The sequence below is a fragment of the Brachyistius frenatus genome, unplaced genomic scaffold, assembly GCF_029030835.1.
Source record: "Brachyistius frenatus isolate BFR_SWC_R1_liver_20210118 unplaced genomic scaffold, ASM2903083v1 Contig_3, whole genome shotgun sequence".
Taxonomy (NCBI): Eukaryota; Metazoa; Chordata; class Actinopteri; family Embiotocidae; genus Brachyistius; species Brachyistius frenatus.
Window position 1 is genome coordinate 7,264,069 of NW_027210602.1, and position 20,622 is coordinate 7,284,690.

The window sequence follows — 20,622 nt, forward strand, 5'->3', positions numbered from 1 at the left end:
CCCTGGGAGATTGTTGACTGTGGGATTTTTCAGGTTTCTGGGATCTACAGATGCTATTGGGAATAATGAGGGTGGGCTGTGCTGTGGGTCTCCTTATAAAGTCCACTATCATCTCCACCGCTTTGGGTGTGTTCAGCTCCGGTTTGTTGTGCTCGTACCACAGTGCCAGCTGTTCAACCTCTAGTCTGCATGCAGATTCATCATCGTCTCTCATGAGGCCGATGACTGTGGTTTCATCTGCAAATTTCAGGAGTTGAACAGACGGGTCTCCTGAGGTGCAGTCATTGGTGCCGAGGGAGAAGAGGGCTGTTTGGGAGTTGAGGTGTTGCAAGATGTAGTGCAATCCCATGTTACCCTGCATCATCCATTATCAACAAACTGGGGCCTGTGATGTGCTTCAGGTTGGTCAACACCAGTCTCTCAAAAGACTTCATTACCACAGACGTTAGGGCAATGAGCCTGTAGTCATTCAGTCCTGTCATTAAAGTGTTTTTTTTTTGGGACCGGGAGGATTGTAGAACATTTGAAGGAAGAGGGTACATGACATATACATTCTCAGTATAGTTGCTTAGGGTTCGGCCTCAAAAAGCCTCCAGTCAATGCAGGCAAAGCAGGACTGTAGCTCTGGCTTTGACTCGTCAGCCCATCTTCTCAGTATTAAGCACAAGCTTTGCCGATTTTAGTTTCTGTCTGTAAGTTCAGAAAAGATGAATCAGTCAGTGATCACAGAGTCCCACCGCTGCAGGAGGAACAGAAGGATATGCATCCCTTAATGCGGTACAGCAGCGGTCCAGTGTCTTTTTGTTCCTGGTGGAACACTTGATATGCTGTCTGTAGCAAACTACCATAGAGTGCAACACTGAGTTAGTCATCCGCAGTGGCATCTTGAAGTGGTAAGAAACCAATAATAGATGACTCAATGTTTTCACAGCAAATAAATGACTTAAATATGTTTTAGCTATTAAAATATTTCAATGACTAAATTTTGTATTGCTGCCAATCTCCACATTTGAAGTGAAGTATATTATCTTTAATGCCAGAAAGACAAACAAACCCTGATGAGTTAATCACGCAGCTCATTATAAAACCAGTATGCTGCATGAAAATGTCAACAGCTAGTCTTGATCAGTATTCAAAGTACAGTAATTTTGAATGGTCATGGCCACTGGTGGAATACGTGCCTCATTATTCTGGGCACAGAGAGTGAGGGCTGGGACCCATCGCCCAGCGTCATTAAAGTCAGCATCTTTGAGCATAGCAGGCTTGGCCCTAGTTACAGTTCCTGCCACGGTCTGTTATCCAACAATGCTGGAGGGATGCATCCAGTGATTTCTTGTGCCAGTGTTTGCAGATTACTGCCGTAATCTGCAAGCAGGAGCTGCAGCGCCCGGGGCATCACCATCCAGCCATACAGTGACCACCTGCATTGTGAGACGCGATATATCTCTAAAGACAATACGGTGCAGACGGTCTCTGCCGCATACAGCTGGGCTTTTGTCCGGTCCTCTAGTGGCAACGCAGGCAACAGCAGAGACAACCACAGCTTTGCCTAAGCTGCCCTCTGCAGCAGCATGTGCTTGTTTATCACCTCGGAACATATTGTCACCATTCGGTCAAGCCCGGAAAGATGGCAAAGCAGACAGAGGGCAGGAGAGAATCACAGGAAGGGGCAGGGAAATATAGATGGAGGAAAAAAGAACAGAGAGCGTATGAGGAAGACTGGGAAAGCAGAGGAGGGAGAGGGAGCATCAGAAGATTGGTGAGTGCATCATGGATAGGAGAGGGACTAATTAAGGAAGGCTGGATTAATTAGGCTTCCAGTCTGCCTGCCTCTCATACTCCCACTGAGCTTCATGCCAGCACAGGCCCCAAACCATCTCCCAAAAGCCAGCCCTCCTTTTGTTGCACAGATTTTCCATCCATTCATTGGAATGTGTGTTTTCACTATCAATGCGGGCCACCACGGGGTTTAAAGCTACACTGCATATTTGGTAAATTACAGTAAACACCTAAACAAAAGAAATTAATCGAGATTGCGCTTGTGCATGAAATGTGCTGCAAGCTACATTTGGTTACCGGTGCTTAAATTTCCAACAAGGTTACATATTGTCTAGTTGAGGGACATGACCTTTACTTTGTAACACAGTGCTCATGATGTTACCTACTTACATTGTAAAGTGCACTGCAGCACTATGCTTTTCAAGTTATTTATGTCAGTTATTCAACTGTTAAAAAGCTATTTTTTTTACAAAACAACAAAATCTGCCAATGCAGTTAAAGAAAAATGTTTCCAAAGTAAATGATTTAAAAATGCTAGGAAGGGTGTGTCTAACTTAAAACAAAAGCAGATTAGGCTAGTTACTGTATTATAATTCATAAGAATGTACTCTGATCTTTGAGAATGTTTCAAATAAATTGATTAGAAACAGTTATAAATATCCTTTTTTTTATTAAAAAATCAAAAACTAAATGCTTGATTATCGACAAAAAAATAACGTTTCTGTGTTGCAGAACTTCTAATACATTCATATTCATATTTGGAATGGAAGTGTAATTTCAAAACTGTAAATTGGTTTCACAGTAACATTTAGGAGCTAAGTATTGCTGGCTGGATTAGATTCAGAGGAGCTTTCTGGGTGATTAAGGCACCACATTTATGAAGTGAGTCAGCAGGAGGGGGTTGAGGTGGATGGTGGGTGTACAAAGCTCTTGACTCTCACACCAGACACCAGCGTTCATGTGCAAAATTCTGTCTTTTGGCAGTAAAACTTTGGCTGAGGTCAGAAAAGATTTTGGTTTTAGTTCAATTTAAGTAAACATCATGTGCATCAAATCACTGTGAAATTTAAGCCAAAGCATGTAATACACTGGTCAGTCAACTGGTGGATACCCTGTCAGTGTCACGTTTTGCCTCGCCTCGTGTGAAAAGTACACACATTCACAGGGGTGCAAAGAGGGATCAAATCAATGTGGGGAATCATCCACATGTGGGGGTGGTTGGATGGAACCAACACTTTTCTGTAATAAAGCAGGCCATGATCCTTCCATAACCTTAACAAGTTCTGCCTGAACACAACTGTAAAAAAAAAGAATTATGTTTTGATATATTTGGTGAAAGAAAATGTGTTCCTAATTACAAATATATTTTTGAAGCAACGTCATCACCTCTGTTCCTCTGACAACTCGCCTTTTTTTGTCCTGAGTAAAGTAATTCAGTACCAGTTCATCATGGTGAAGAGTAGGTGAAAGAGGGCTCCTTGTATAGATTTAGAGCTTTAGAACCATATTCAATGCATTGCTCGCCATTCTTTTTTCTGACTTCTGCGTGATCAAGATGGAGTGGAAAAGCTTAGTGGAGGATGAGAGATCAGTGTCTTCATTTCAATCTCTATGAAAACTGCCAAAGAGATGAGCGTCTCCTTTACAAAGAGTTCAAATGAAGCAGGGAGCGCAAAAGAGACCCTCTGAAATCAGTACAGGACTCGTATGGTTGGGTGTAGTTGTAAAATGATTCTTTGTATTAACACCAATACGTTCATTCATACAACCCAAACATTCCCACTCCTTTATCCTTTCGCTCTCCTTAACCTTATATCTTCAGCTCCTTCTAGGGTGGAATATGTATTGTAGGTCCAAGCTCTGAAGGGCTGCATGGGAAGGCTGGGGAAAAACAAAGTGGGGAAAAAGCTGGTGTCGCCATTTCTGGTCTGATTGACGCTCCAGCTTGCAGCAAGTAATTCATTCTGAGAGGGAGGCACAAGTGCCCCGCTCCTTCTCCCAGCGCAAGTTTATGATAATCCTAATAAATTATGATGCGCTGCACAGACATTAAAAACTCTGATTGGCACTAAATCAAACATGCTGCGCCTCTCAGGTCAGAGGGAGCTGAGAGAGTGGCTGTGTATGTGCCCTGCTCTCCCTTCCAACTATCAATTTCTCTCCATCCTTATATCCTACATCAATCCTGGTCCACCTACCCATTTCTCCATTCTCTGTCCTTTTGTCTACTCCTATGTTTTGGCTCAACTTGTAATTTTCCATTGCTCTGTGGTGCCCTTTCTGTAGCGCACCTTTCTTTGCAGCTGACTTGATACATTTAGGTGACAGTGTAAAATGTTCCACTGGAAAACAAAAAGTCAGAAAAATAGAGTAAGGCCCCTCAGTACCCCGGGAGTGTGTTATTGTACCTTTCCAGTATTAGTCATGATTCCCTGCATTGCTCTGTATGTACTTTTATCCTTTGGGCAGGTGATTTAATTCAGGGTTGAATGGATAACCAGATTGACACCCACTGCTGTAATCTTGCTCAAGCACTCATGTGCACTGTGCAGATTATTCTACCTTCATCAACTATAGCGGTCATAGGTCCAAAACATCAATTTGTTGACGCAAATCTGGGTAGCCTGATGTTGATTACTGCCCTGCACTGGCCTTTATTATAAGGAAATTAGGAAATTAAAAAAAATTAAAAAATAAATCCACCTGCCTTGATTAAAAAGAGTGGACAAAAAAAAAAAATCTGCTTAACTGTTTAATTTGTGGGTAGTTAATCACTTTAGAAAAAAAATATGAGAATTCAGAATTTCATTATCATGGGTCAAGTACACAAGTACTCCAGTAATGGTTCTCTGTTCTGAAAATAGCACATTGGTAAAGGTTGGAATCATTCTTTAGATACCTCCAGGCTTGGTCATGTCACAGGGGAGAAACTGATCAGACACGTATTTACTGAAGAAGTGAACAGTTCAATAGATCAGAACTGAGTTAAAGGAGTGAAACTGATGTGATTAAAACTTTCTATTTGCATTGATTGTGATGTGCTTTGGAATACATTCCAATTTAAACGTCAACAGCACAAAGAGCATAATCCTCACACTTGGTTAGAGTACCACGAGAATCATATTCAATGATAAATGCAGTGAAGCTGAGGGCACTGACCTCATCTGTTCACAGACTCCTTGTTAATGGTTATAAACTGTGTTGAAATAGCAGTAAGGATCATATCTCAAATCAGGTAAAATGAATAGCTGGAATGAAAAAGGCCTTCTTTTGATGGCTTCCCCTCCTGAATACATGTGATGAAAGACAGACAGGCTATAGAACAGTTTGAGTTTGGAAAATTCAAAAATGGTTGCAATTAAGGAAGCAAAGACTATTTTCAGTAGAGATGAATCCGTTTTTTATTTTTTTTTATTTTCCAAGTGACAGTTCAAAACCAAAAATGTTTAGATGTTTTAGATACGGTTATTTTGAGAACTATGGCAGATCCTCACATTTCATTAATTGAGCTGGAACATTATGCTCAGTGTGAGTGATTATTTTTTTTTCTAATTCATGAACGATGGCCAGTCAAAGACCATCGGTTATGTGGCACAAATAAGACTTCTAACTGCCCTTGAGCACACAGAGTGCCCCCGGTCTTCCACCATGCAATTCATTGAGGGTAATAGGTGGCAACATCGGGTCCAATATCCATTTTGAAAAGTAATAGCTCTATCCATTGTACGTACACTAAATGGACTAATCCTCTCAGATGGTCATTACATGAACTCAGGCATCTTATTGACTGGGACTTCAAAGAAGCATCCTTATAGGAAAAATATATCGACCAAATATCTGATATACCAAAACCTTCCAGGGAAAAAAATGAACAATTCCTCCAACCCACACAACAATTAAAGTTGTTTGTGCCTACCTTCAAATACGACCCACGAGTGTTTTCTGGATTCACACCTCTGGTTAGGTTTAGACCCAGAAACCATAAGGTAAGGGAAAGATAATGGTTTTGGTTAAAATTATGACTTGAGTTGTGTTTAACATTAAAGTTACTACTTCCTTAAAGTTATGCAACTTTTGTCATCATGGCAACAGCAAATGGACTTTTAAAAAACTGCTGTTTGCTTCTTGTCTCCAACCAACAAGTTGGGACAGTCTCCTGCACTTAAGTCATCTGTTGTATCGGACGATCCACCCAACCCGCCTCATTGGCTATTGTATCAAACCTTCCAACCAACACGCTTCATCCTAACGAGGAAAATATACTTACATTGTACAGACGTAATGTGTGTCACCGCTCCAAGACACCAGATTATTGTCACCAGTTTAACTTTAAAACATAACTGTGGGTCATAATAAGATGCTTGCACGAAAGATCTGTGAAGTCATTTTTTTGGAGAGGGCGTGTCTCAAAACAAGAGACGTGCCTCGGGGACCCAGACCCATAACTACCAAGGTTCATTTGAAAAAAAAATTACCAAAATAGATGTAACTCTACCAGCGATACCATAATGTCTCTCCATTCATTCTTCTTGCTGCCTACGTTACCCACAATGTATTGTATATTGACTCCTGACAATCTTGTCGGATATCGAGGGAGTGGCGCTGTGTGTGATACTGGAAATTAATATAGTCACGAGTTACTACTGACCTAGCCCTGATACCCCACTCTAGTATGATGGCAGATACAATTATTCTTTAAAGCGCAACAGTATACAAAGTCAAAGCACAGACCTTATCAGGAGCAAAGGGTCATGAAGCACCCAAAGCTTATTTTTGCCTGTATCCTTACAAATAAATCATTATAAAAAATAATGCTGACTTTGACAGCAATTTGCAGCTATTGAATTATGTGAACATGGTGATTCCCAAAGCATTACAGTCTATTACAATGGTATTTCTTTTAAAAGATGTCTAAGGATTTAAAAATTCTAAGTAACAGATGCTATTATCTATAACAGATACAAGGCTCAGTTGGGTTTCGCACCCCTCTTCATCTCATCATTTTATGATCATCATTACCTGAGATCATTTTCACATTTCAGGGGACAGTCAATGAATACCGCGCAGAGTCCTGGTCCCTAAGTAGCCTCACTAGCTTTATGGCACAATCAATCCCCAACGTATCCATTGTCAGTTTTGTCAATACGGGGCTTTTATTACCTTGCTAATCCAATCGATAAGAGGGATCATTATATTTTACTGTTAAAGATGGCTTCAAATTATATGACATTTGTTACATGGACCGTGTTGCATCCAAAAGCAGATATTGCTTGAGCTTGTGCATTGGGAAATAATACTAGAGCCACTTGTCCTCCCCGTCTTCTCCTCTTCTCCCAAATGTCGTAAGATGTCACTTTGTTTGTGTTGGAACACCAAGAAAAAGTGACTTATTCTTTGAAAATGTATTTATATTATGTTATTTGCAGCTTGGACATGTGAGGCCAGAATACTAGAGTGAAGCTATGGGAGAACATAATTCATCAATCATAAGAGGTGTACGTTCTCCTGCAGAATAAGACAACGTGCATCGGGGATGATGCAGTGAAGCCAGGGTGTGGGATGCTGGAGGTTGACACAGACAGGTAATTAACTAAAAATAATATGTGCTTCACAGAGCACAGGAAAAGGGCTTTAAAAGGAACAGGAGACGCAACAGATTGAAACCTCTGAGAATAGGCGAGCAGAGGAGATGAAGGTTACTTTGTATGCCGGCATGAGTGGATACAGCACATGCAGGCAGCCTGCTCCGACACCTACATTCTGGAGAGGGATCAAACTTGAAAGGCATGGGAAATTTCATTAGATTTCCACATCAATATATTTCACTCAACCACATCCCTTCATAGGATTTTTTTTTTTTTTTTTAAATTTCATATACAGTATACAGCATAAAAGACCGACAGCAACCCGCAGCTGCATCGGAAGTTTGATCCCTGATTGCCCTTGCTAACATGTTACGATTTTTTGTGGTCTGGTGTAACATGCAGAAATGTATTCACACCTACATGTGCACTTGCCCTTTGATTTAAATAATGCATGTAACATGATTTGAGTGACGTGAAACTGAAACAAGCAAAATCATGTGGGCTAATTAGACTTTCTTTTACTTTTCTGAAACTTAAAACAAGCATCAGTATAGAATGTATAATTGCACTTTGGGACTATGAAGCTGGGATATCCTGATTTATAGATCTCAAACAGTTATTTTTTTGGTCAGTAGATTTACAGTGTTTGCCTAGTAGTTTTCAATATCAATGCAATAAATATGTCAAGAAGCCGCTTGATTGAAAATTGGTTTATAATTCCTATTCTGCATGCCAGAAACTGTCAGTATGCAATATATTCAGGAGAACCAACAGTGCCAAAACCAAAGATATTTAACAACACTTATATGAATTATTGTTGACTATTATTAATTACTTTCTATCTATCAACTTCACTCAATCAATCAATATTTCAATATAAATAAAAGCAATACGTTTATTGGGCATTGCAGGGAGGATTCTGTCATATGGCAACGTCAGTGTTATTTACTGGCTCTTTAGTTAATTCAATTGCACGCTTGTGTTTTCACTTCAGAAGTTATTATTCAGTCCAAGTCGTTTAATTAACCAAACAACTTTTGGATCAAATACACCCTTTAATTGTGAGGGCAAGGCTCTGTCCTCAGTCATATACTGTAGGTTTGTGATCTCCACTGAGGAAAACATGCCAATCTACTCGGTTGTGCCTCGAACTTATTATCTTCTTTCAAAAAGAAAGAAAAAAAAAAAAAAGAAGCTTTGAGCCATCACTGAGAGGATGGACAGCTGTCCGTGGACAAAGGCCTGTGTGTCTTTTCGGACGGACGCCTGCCAATCTAGCTGTCGAGTCTGGATGACTGCCTGATTTCGCTGGCTTTCTAACTGCTTCTCCTGTCTGCCTGTCGAGCGCTCCATCATGTCGAACGTGCTCCTCTGCCAGGTTCACTTGCCCACCTGTCTTACTACACTTCAACTCCGAGTGCAGGCCCCATCCTCCCTGCCTGTTGAATTTGTTGGACAGGATGACTTGAATAGTGTCAATACCAATAAAAGCACAAACAGCTCCTCGGCTTTGGGGGAAGAGGGGCTATTTGCTTGGTGTTAATACAATTACAAAATGTATTGAAAATTAATCCAATTTGAACACAGCCCATTCCTAAAATCACCTCAAATTATGGTAAACTGAATTTACTGTTAAGTCATTGGGTTAATTCTAACTAATGCATTAACCTTTGTGTGAAGTGAACTCTGCTAATACAAAACACTGATGCTCTACATTCAAGATGGTGAAATATATTATTCTAACAATCTTCCCCAATCTGCACTTTGCTGTGTTGAACAATGTTACCTCTGTTGCATCTTACCAGTAACATTTAATCACTTTTCATTGTATGGGAGGATAGTGACCTTTCATATAAGGGTGACAATAAATGGTCCATGAGTTGAAATGACAAAGAGGTACATTTTCACATCCTAACAGGTGCAAGAAATCCACCAGCAGACTGTCAATCAAAAATGCCGTGCACACCCCCACGCAGTGCTGACAAGAGCTCCTATCAGTTAAGTGGGAATAGGGGATGTGCCAAGGATACACTGGAGTGCTGACCCCTACAAGAGGTCCTGAGATGATTCAAAAATGAATTTCGAACATATAAAATCAAGTCGATTAGTGAAATGGTGGAGAATTTCATAGAAGCGATACTGAATAACGCCCAAATATTGTCACTTAGTGAGAAGTAGATCAAAGGGAGGCAGAAATCCTATGAAGGCACAGATCTGTGTGATCTTTTTGACTCTTAATACTCTGTCCACCCACATTGAACTGCAAAGACAAAGCCTCGACTCTCTCTTTTTGGAGAGAATTCCTTTTAATTACAGCAGCTAGTTAATTAGGACTATAGAATCCCATAAAAACTCCCTTTAGAAGTAATGAATTGAGACTCGAGTTCCTTGAAAGATGCCGTCTTTAATTCTAAGTAAGATTCTTGACACTAGGCCCCATGAAACCTATTAAAACAAAATATAAAATTGACTTTGGAAAGCTAAAATATTTCCTTCTGACAGCAGCGTTATGCAAGGATGACGGGCTAATTATACTTGACTCATTGTCAATTCATTAAATAGCACATAATTTTATGTTGAGAGTGAACAAGTCCGCAGAACTTCAACAGAAGTGCTTCATTCAATGGTGAGTGTTCGTATGATTAAAAAAAAATGCCCATCATAGGGACAGCTTGGTTGCCTTTTACTTCTTCATTTTATAGCACTTTAGTCCTGAGCTGACGTACGACTGCGGGTCCTTTGCAATGTACTTAGATACAGGTCCTAAATGACTCATCTTCATTCTCCCTCATACCCTCATACTAATTCACAACTACTGGAATTTTGTGACTAATGGGCAAGGTGGTGGTGAGGCTGTTCAACCTTACTGAAAATGATCATATAGTTAATGAGGAAAAATGAGAGCTTCATTAGGTAATTTGCAAGCTGAAGTCTTGTCAAATCTCCACCCACTTGCTTTGATTATAGTGATACAAGACAATGTATTTATTTTAAAACGCAGATTCAAATATAAAAATATGTATCCTCTCTGAGCCTGACACATAAAAAATGGTTATCAGAATTGTTTTTTTTTTGTTTTTTTTTTAATTGAGGTGTTTATTGAACATTTAAATAAAATAAATGGTTAGAGGATATGTTTCATGTTTTGGGGGGGGGTTAAGTTTTGGCAGTTTGTCTATTTCAATGGTATTATTACTATAAATAAAAATATATACCTATTTTTCATTATTTTCTATCACACAGATGCATATTATATTATTTTCAGCGCCCATTTTGGCAGATAAGGTTATAAAGTCTAAGAATTGCCAGAATTCAACTTTAACTGCCGTATAGAGATGACAGTGTATTCTTTAATTTGTTTAATTTAAAAATGAAAGCCGTGTACGACTGTGTGAAATGTAATCATAAAATGTGCAATGATAATATTTTAGGGATTTACAGAAATATCAACTCTTATACCCGTTGAAGATTATTTGATGCACTCATTTTCATCATAATATTATGGAAAGATAAAGTATAGATATTTTTGGTAATTGTTCTGCTTGTTTTAATCTTCAAAGATCAGTAGAAACACATTTATTTGAATCACACATTTCTCAATGAGGCTGTTATGTGCTCTCCTTTGAGTTATTCTGTGTCTCCTCAGGAGTTTCTGGTCTGTGATTAGTGGATGGTGCTGTCCACTTTAGCCTGTTTAAGGTTGGAATAGAAGGCACTCTCACTCCAATGCCCTCTGACTATTTGCCTTTATTTGAGGATGGCGGCCCGGTTGTCCAGTTTTGGGGTTTTAGATCCGTTAGATTAGTTCATTTATCTTGGTTAGTTTAGGGAGTCTGATACTCCGGGTCCTACGGCTCATTGCATGGCTAACCCAGACTCGCCCTCATCATTTTCTTCTTATTGACCATGCGGCTTCTCGACTCCGACAGTTTCCGGTTAAGGATTTAATGCTGTTTGTAAATTAAATGACTTTTGCCTTACTGGTCCTTGGCTATGGTGAATTTGTCTCCCTTTATCTATCTGCAGTTATAAGTTTGAGCCAAATGTGTTGTTGTGGCTGTATAAAATGGCAAATTAATAGTTTAGTAAATCATCTGTTGGAATGCTGAAGTGGCCATCTTGAATATGTTTTTTTGTTTTTAAAGAAGGGGTGGGTTGTGTGTGTGTGGGGGGGGGGAGGAGGAGGGGGGCAATACTTTCTGTATTGCAATAATGGACCACTAGAGGGCAGTTCAGATAATGACTGATCTTAAGGATGCTTTAACTGCTGTATGATGGTAAAAAGCAAATTTTAAAAGGTTATGCAAAAATGTGATTTTAGTACTCAGTCAACTTTATAATCAATTTGATTTTGTTATATTATGCGCTTGCCACACCTCTGCTACAGTTTCTCTAATAGGGATAGTTTTCACTGGAACACGCTGTAAATGCTGTTTCATTGAATAATCACTGTGGGATAGACACTAGTTTAGAATTTAAAGAGCTTCTTTTTTTCAGTTGCTGCTGCTGGAAATACAGCGCCAAAAATGAGTAGACAGCCAAGCACAAATCACTCTTGGATGTGCCTCTAATAATATATTACCCTTTGGCATTTGTTCTCTGTCAGTAATTTTTGTCTTTGTCCACTTACAACAGTTATAATAAGTCATTCTATGTTCATCATCAATATGGGGGGCTCAATAGAAGTAGCTGTTTAGAGCAGCAGTACTTCATCAGTAGATAGTGAAGCAAGTACAACGTAGTAAAACAGGCAAGAGACCTATGTAAAACAAATGAGCACAGCTTTGAAAAATGGCTTTGAAAGAGAAGAGACCAGTAGGGGGGAAATAATAATAATTGCCGAGCAAGTCGGTACAAAGCAAGTACACCAGGTTCAAAGTGTAAAAGATTTTAAGATGAGTATCACCGAAGAGAAAGAGAGATAACAGAGGCAGTGCATCGGGAAGCTTAGCATTAATGATGCACTTGGGTTGCTTTGTAAAAACGGGGAGAAAAAGAAAGGAGTCTTTTTTTCTTTTTTAGGTAATGTAATTGCTATTGGTGATCTAACACCATCATTAAGCATGGATCAAACAGCAGTGCAGAAAGCAGCGGCATGGAACCAGTGTGAAACAGACAGGATTAGCGGATGAGAGAGATGTTCTCTCACGTGCAGTGCATGTTTGAAGTCTCCCACATGGCTAATTGTGGACTGAAGACACTAGCATCGAGAAGTTCAGCCTCCCCACTGAATTACAGATAGCTTATGCCCTTGGCTAGCCTCCCAGTGTTTGTGTTGATTCTTTTTCTGAGCAATTAACAATCTGACACCATGACCTTGGACTGCAGAGAGAGGGAGAGAGGGAATCTGCCTGACGCATTTAAGATATATCTACTGCTGTTCAGAGGTATAGGATAAAATAGTGCAGTAACAATATAATTTACCTCATGAATTTTGACATTTTACAAAAAGAGTGACGCAAGTCTGAAATTCCAGAAGTGACACAAGCAATAAAGAAATAAATAATAAAACAAACGCTACAAAATTATTTCTCAAATGAATACATCTATGACAAAATGCACAAAAAAAAATCTGAAACAGGCCAGGATGGCTGAAGAAAAAATAAATCAAATTGTTGTAATAGGTATTCACACTGTGGATACTGCAAATTCAGCAAACTGATATGAACGCCAAATTCTCTTCATGAATGTGTGAATATGGCCACGGTCAATTGAGTATTGTATTGTAATGGACGTAGACCTCGGGTCAATTTTAAAACTATTGGAGGAGCCTTTAACTGGTCGGCAACAACCGCCATATTATGTTGAGTACTGAAATTGGTAGTTGGAACTATAAGTTATTTAAAGACATTGCACTTAGCCATGACACCAACCTCCAGATCGTAGTCTGGGCTTCCAGACTACGATCACAGCCAAGATTGATGCTGTCACCAGTAGTTGGGCAGAGCCACACTCAGAAAGCAAGCCTTCAACCCTCATCTCCAAACTGTCCACACCAGAAAAACATCAACATTAGTTGGTCATTCAACTGCTTAAAACTACCGATATTCACATTTTCCAAATGAGTCACGCAGTGACTTTTTACCCTACATCTAGTGAAAAGCCTTCAGGAAGAGGTTGGGATGGTTGTGACTCTTGCCCTAAAGCCACCAAACGTGTTGCTGGTTTCTTTTAACTACATCAATGTTTACTTTGTTTCTCATTTTCAGTATGTTTGCTTGGAAAAGGCACAAGGAAAAAATATGCTAGCTATAGTATCAGTTATATTGTAAAAATAGTCAAGCATTCATTACAGATAATTAGCATAGAGCCATTATTGGATATATTATTTTATTTAATTAACTATTTCATCTGTAAATTTTTAGATAGTTATGAAAAATGGACATCAAATTTCGTCAGCTGCCAAAGGGACATCTCCAGGTGGCCTTTCTGCCAAAACCATTGAATTTAGGAAGCTAAAACTGTTGGTAAAACAGGTCTTGCCTAGCATTTTGTATTGTTGTTTTCCTTTATAATGACTTATTGATACATTTTCTGTCAGTCAACATTTTATACTTTTTTTGGTGACATTCCTGGGAGAATGATATTGAAGTGAGCGCAAGACCACAGGTCAGCAAAGAACAATTACATTTCAGTATTTTTTTAATGCCAGCATTCAGTTCTGTTTTTGATATATTGTAATGACAGCAAAGAGAACAACCACAGAATCCTGCTCTTTAAAAACTTGGTTGAGGATACGTTCAAAAGAGATAGGTGCCATACACGTTTGTGGTTCTTTGCATCAGACAAGTCGAGGTTTCTTAAAAATAGCAGCAACATTAATTAATTCAAAGGCAGCCATACACAGTGTGACATTATTGTGAGTGGACGCTTGTAGTTTGGAAAAGGTCAGCAACGGTATCAGAAGAAGGGATGAGGAGTTGGAGTCAAAAGGGCATGTAGCGAGCCTGCTGGAAGAAATGAGTTTCAGAACTTGCTATGAAAAGGAAGGCATAAAGTAAGCTGATATAGTCGGCATGGCATGCAGTCAAAATCCTTTTGAAGAAGAACATCTGAGGCACTTTGTGTCCCCTGCAAAAAGCAACGTCTGTGTACCTCATTCGGTTTTAGGCTGCTGAGGGGCAGCATCGAACAAATATGCAGACATATGTGGTAGAAGTTAAATGATGATGATGAGAGGGTTGCAAGACATATGGGAAACTTACAAAGTGAAGAGAGTTGAGAGGAGAGCAATGGGTCGGAGAAAATGGCAAGGAGCAAGAAATGATCTTCAGATACATTAAATCAGAAATCAGAAAGATTGAGTGAAGTCCTCTGCCCACCGAGGGAGTACAGCGAAAATGGAAGAGATCATAAGAAGATCAAAATGAAATGACAGAAAGAATCCTCTCAGTTGAATGGTTGAAGTGACGTAGAAAAATTAGGATTGCATCATCTTCAAGCAATTCACTAAAATGGTTGCCCATTCATGTCAAGTGGACCTGGGAGATGATAGGGGACAATCACGTGAAGAGGCTCAGGGTTGCTATATAGTGATAATAGCACAGGATTCAAATGAAAGAAATGGTAAGAGTGACATATGAGGAAGCAATTCACACTCAGGAGGGATGAACAAACCTGAGCGGCTATGTCCTCAAGCCTGAGCAGAGGAAGTGAGGCGGTGAGGTGGGCAGAGTGCAGCAGGTGCCGCCAAGTGATTTATGTCTGTGCGCAGGCAACAAAATGCAGAAACAAGATCGGCGCACATTCTGAGATGAACTCGGGACTTTGTGGACCGCTGACTGATAGTTCCTGTCTCCACTCAGCTATGTTTTAAGATGAGACGGAAGGACAGATAAGGCCAGAGATAATTAAGTTTCAAGGATATCTCAAACAAACAAAACAAACCGGAGGGCAGTCGGGAAATAAAGGAAAGCTTGGTCAAAGAAAAGTGCTAATATGAGAAGAATTATCAGAATTTTGGGCCTTCACTGCTTTTTTTGCCTTATGTTTGCAGAAATAGTTTAATTGCAATATATAACATGTCTGCAGTTATACAGGCTGTGCTGTACAAAAACTGTGACCAAAATGTCATACTTTATAAAATAATAATCCCTTACAGATATGCAGGAATCAGGGGAAGGAGGAACAGAGTAAGCCGTGACGGGGTGAGCAAAAAAGAAACCTATGAACATAACAGAACATAACAGAAGGTGCACAACTACTGCTACTTCTAATGTTTATTAAATATGAATTAAAATGGATTATATGTCTGTTTCTATTTAAATATAAGATGTTCTACTTTAATACTCCAAATGAAGTATTCTCTTCTTACAAATTTGTGGAATAGAAAAAAAAAGGTGAGGATGTGGACATCCAGATACCTTTTAGAGAACATGCTGTAAGACTCCTAATAAAATTGTATAAGACCTTATGTAATAGAATACTGTTATTCCATTAAAAATAAGCATTGACTAGCTTTATTCACATGTATATTCCAGCTTTATAGGAATATACCACCCCTTTTGAAGATTAACATGTATTTAGTTTATAGCCTGAATCCATACTAGTATATATTGGCTCACTTCACTCCCTGCTTATCACCCTCCTTTATTTACTAGATTTACTACTGTTTTGCCACAAATCATAAAATAACTAAAAGTATTTGCTTCCTCCTAATTCAATTGTTGACATTTCCTTCATATGCTTGCTGTTGAATCACAATTTATTTTTCTCCAAGTTGTCACACTGTGCTGGCTCTCTGATGTTGATTTGGCCTCTGTCCTTCTTAGTATGGGTTAATTCCTGCTTTATTTTGCTAACAGGATAAAAGAGTCAGCTTAATTGCCAAGTTCTGTCAAGTCAAGATAAAAGGCTAATGATAGATGCAATAATTTCGGTGGTAAAATGCGAGACTGGCTTCTAGCTTACACTGATGGAGAGCCTGTGAGCTATTTTGCGTGGGGTCCTGTAAGAGTGGAGGTGGAAGGCACCTTTTTATAGATACCACCTCTCACAGGGCCTTCCCAGACCGTGGAACATACGTCTCATATCCAACTGGCATGGGGTATCAGGGATGAAAGTGAGTGTCGGAAATTAAATTCTGCCATTTTGTCCCCTATGATGTGACATACTGGAATGCAACCAATGGCTTTTTTGTTTGTCTTCACCGACTGTGACAATATCACCTCCTCCCCAGTGTTGTTAATTCCTTCCGATCCTCAGTGCAAAAAGCTTTCCAATGTTTGCATCATATGACAGTATATTACTGCCGACATGAACAATTTCCTAATAAACAGTGGTATATGGTATTATGTTCTCTGATTTAAAATGCCCATGTGAATATGCACAACACATGCAGGCGTAAACTAATTGTAATACCCTGGAGACAAAAACATAATTGCAAGCTATATGGTTTAAAAGAAGTGACTTGAACACCAAAATGAACACAATGTTTTACTGACCAAGCTAAGAGTCAATACTGAAAACATGCCTGCTATTTTGAAAATGAATCTTCACTTCAAGTGTCAGTACATCATTTTCATGTTGATACGATGTCTGTGGGCAGCTGTCTGCTGTGTACTTTGCAAATCAACTAGCTAATAATTTAAATTATAGGGGGCAGCAACAAGTGTATGAACACCTTTACAGGTTTATGAAATCTAAAGCAACCTAATGACTGATATTAACTCTGTGAAACTAATTTCAAATTGATCAAAGTCAACACATTTCTACAGTATTTTTTTAAGACATCTTTGGAAGGTTCTTTTACTGGATAATCTTGTGTTTAACACATGTTCTTTTAATCATATTCAGACTCTGTAAATGGTAAATGGACTGTATTTTAAAAGCCAGATCATGCTGTATTCATGGCCTTGGTCTGATTTAAAAATAAGTTGTTATTGCACACATTTTTATAACATGTTTTTGCACACAGTATAGCAAGTTAGTTTGAAGCCATACAGTGGTGAATCACAATGAAAACCTCATAATTTAAATGGAAGGTCGCCTGGCATTGTACAGATAGAAATACATTTTCTGAAAATCGTTAACTACAGTGGTGTGTATTTTTTCAATCAGAACAACCCTAACAATCAAGTACTACATTTTAAAAAAAAATCACACCTAAAACAGAACTTTAGGCTGAAAGAAGCCACTCAAAATCTTGATGGGGGAAGGCAGGGCAAACAACAACAACAAAATGGCAGCTGTGATTCGTGCTCTCTTTTTTTAGAATCAAACAAGGGAGAGCTATACCTGCAAGTATTACATATTACCAAGAGACTTGCCTCCAGGGAAGCCAGATGGCCAGTCAGGGAAATGGAAAAGAATGTGGATGATCGAGTTCTTGCTGTTGAAACCTCTGCATTTTACAGTCATTCCTCCAGAGAGATTCCGCTAGAAATTCATTCCATGTAAAAGCTGAAAAATCTAGAAACTAGAGTGTGTATGAGTGGGCTGGTAATGTGAAAATATATAGAGAGGTGAGCCAAAATATGCTTTATACCTGTTGGGTTACAGCTTTGGACTGTGGGCTACCTGATCTTCCTTAGCCCCCTGTTACAAATGGGCTAGTTAACCACCAATCCAAAATACATTTCTATAGAAGCCTCACTTAGCTTGAAAAACCTTGGGAAACTCTGCAGTAGAATAAAAGGTTTAACCAAGAACAGTACAGCATGTCAGGTACACAAGAGTGTAGCAGCTGACAGCCAGAGGAGAAAAGTGGTATTCCCATACTGTTGTAGTCTGTAAATACTGCTTTGAAGAAATTCACTTGCCTGTGTACAAAACATATCAAAGGATTCCCACTCCTTTTGGGACTATCAAAGAGTGTTTCTGTCTGTGTGTCAGAAAATGTGTATTTTCTTCCAATCCCTGTTTGGATTGAAGCGTGAATGGCCAGTGAAAGTATGCATTTTGGTTTATGTGTGACTAATCAATTAAGTGAGTGAGTAAACAAATGAGTAACTGCAGCAAGTTGGTATCAAAATGATGGACAAAATGCAGAAAGGAAGTGCTGTTGGGGGACTATATGAGATTAAATAGTTTCCACCTATCTTGAGTCATAGCTATGTCAAGGAAAGGGTGAAGTCATCAGCTCAGGGGAAGCTCTATTCAGTAACAAGAGTCTGTATTAGCATTCACATCCAGAGTCCAGAAGTGAATTTCCCCATCATTCAGCTATTCTCCACAATACTGCTCATCAAAAACTGAAAAGAAGTCGAGCAAAGACACAAAGCAGAAAACGTGTGATATGCAAGCAAAAAAAAGCAAACAACTACCTGAACAAGAACAAATGTCTTATCAGAAACAGCATAGCTTGATCTCAAGATTATGCAGAAAAGGATGTGCAATCAGTCTTAGTTATCTATCTTTCTGCACAATGCTGCTGCCAGACAAACATTTGCATCTCAGCGAAGATTAGGGTTTAAGCGAATACACAAACACCCATCTGACAACAAGTGATGTCCTGTTATACACAAAGTGATGCCAAACCAACTCTGCTTCATTCAGTAATAATCCGTGGGTACATATAATCTACCTAACCTGCTTTTAAGGGCTAAGTAATCAAGAAGCAGACTTATTTTCCACCAAAGCAGTATAAATAATTACCTCTGGTTGCCTCGCTGTGGGCAGAGTTTTGTTTAGGAGGAGTGGCGGTGGTGTGGGTCATACCTCGCATTCTCGGGAGCCTGAGATAGTATAGGTGCAGGGTCCGGTCCCATTGACAAGCACATCCATGGCCTCAGAGTTGGTGGGCTTGTAGTCCACATAGTACTCCTGCAGGGGGGAGCTCAGGGTGCGCTCCGTCTCTCTAGCTTTCTTGCGACGTTTGCGGGAAGCTGCAGAATGCTCCTGCAGCTGCTTGACACTGCTCGGGTAGCGCTTCCAAGACACGTAGATCACCAACAGGATCATTGCAACAGAGAGAAAAAGGGCAACGCTGCCGGCCACGATCTTATGGAAGGACACGGGTTCCAAGTCTTGCTCTGGGGGAAGTGCCACAGGTGGGGTAACCACTGAAGACGTGGAGCCCCTAAGAGATCCCTCACCTCGCTTTCCAGAGCCAGTAGGTGAAGCCAGAATGGCCGGGCGATGCTCAGTCTGAACAGGGACACTGGATGGGTTTGGAGGAATACTCACTGTGAGCGTTGTTGCTGGGTTTGATTGACAAACACCAAAAGCTTCAACAGCATCCATCACTTTTTCACCCTGGGCTTTCTTGGGGGAGGCGCAAATCATGGTGGTCTCCTTTGCCCCTCTAAAGTTTCTCAGCCAGGCCACCAGAGGACAGATGGCAGGGCCACAGTCCCATACATTCCCAGCTAAGCTAATCATAGTCAAAGAGATCCAGGCATCAACCACCTCCTGAGAAACATTGGTCAGTTTGTTGGAGTCCAGGTTGAGGGTCTGCAGGTTGGGTAGGCATTGGTAAACCACAGCATCTACCTCCGTCAGATCATTCCCCGACAGATCCAGTTTCTGGATGGAGGCCCAGGTCCAGGTCAAGCCCTGGCTCATCGAGCGGATGCGATTCCACTGCAGGTAAAGAGCCCGCAGGTTGTAGAGGCGAGGAAAGTGAGAGAAATTAATCTTTGAGAACTGGTTATGCTCCAGATGCAGCTCAGTGAGTTTGACGAGGCCTGAAAATGCATTCCGAGTGATACTGCGCAGACGGTTGTAACCCAGATCGAGGAACTCAAGATTTCTGCAATCTTGGAACAGACGTACTGGGATAATTTTTAGAGAGTTTGAACGTATGTGAAGGCTGAGGAGCTTCCGGAGGCCCTGGAACTGCCCAGGCTGCAAGGCTTGCAGTTTATTGTATGACAAGTCCAGATTACGCAAATTAGGGACAGGGTGGAATGTGGTGTTGTGGAGCGATGTGATCTTGTTGGAACTCAGGATCAGCTCTTTTAGCCTTCGGACCCCCTGGAAGGCCATTCCATCCACAGAGGCAATGTAATTATGGTCCAAGTAAAGCCAGATGAGGTGGTTTAGGCCTACAAACTGGCCTGCACGAAGACTGACAAGGCTGTTGTACCTTAAAGACAGGCCCTCACAGCCTCCCGAGAGATTCTTGGGGACATCACGAAAGGCGCTTGACTCACAGTAGACAATTTTTCCATCACAGCGACAACTCTTGGGGCATGGGCGCTCACTTAGAGATGGATTTGCCGCCAGCCATACCTGCATCAAGAGTTGGACCACTAGCCAGCGACGCCGCAGAGCAGAGCCTAGAGTTCGGGGAAGGGAGAGAAGCAAAAGAAAATGG

The 20,622-nt window shown here is 40.2% G+C and overlaps 1 protein-coding gene across 2 annotated transcripts in view; it reads right to left on the reverse strand.

Moving 5' to 3' along the window:
* The window catches only part of LOC138624582 (leucine-rich repeat transmembrane neuronal protein 4), a 107,626-nt gene that overhangs the window by 77,490 nt on the left and 9,514 nt on the right, over positions 1–20,622 (reverse strand). Inside the window, exon 2 of one of the 2 annotated variants that reach the window (XR_011311164.1) lies at positions 18,960–20,584. Coding sequence is in view for 1 of the 2 variants with exons in the window: in XM_069704893.1 (XP_069560994.1) it covers positions 19,023–20,584 (1,562 nt within the window). In the remaining variant the exon portion in view is untranslated. The remainder of the gene's footprint in view (positions 1–18,959; positions 20,585–20,622) is intronic. The other variant, XM_069704893.1, reaches the window with a different exon arrangement.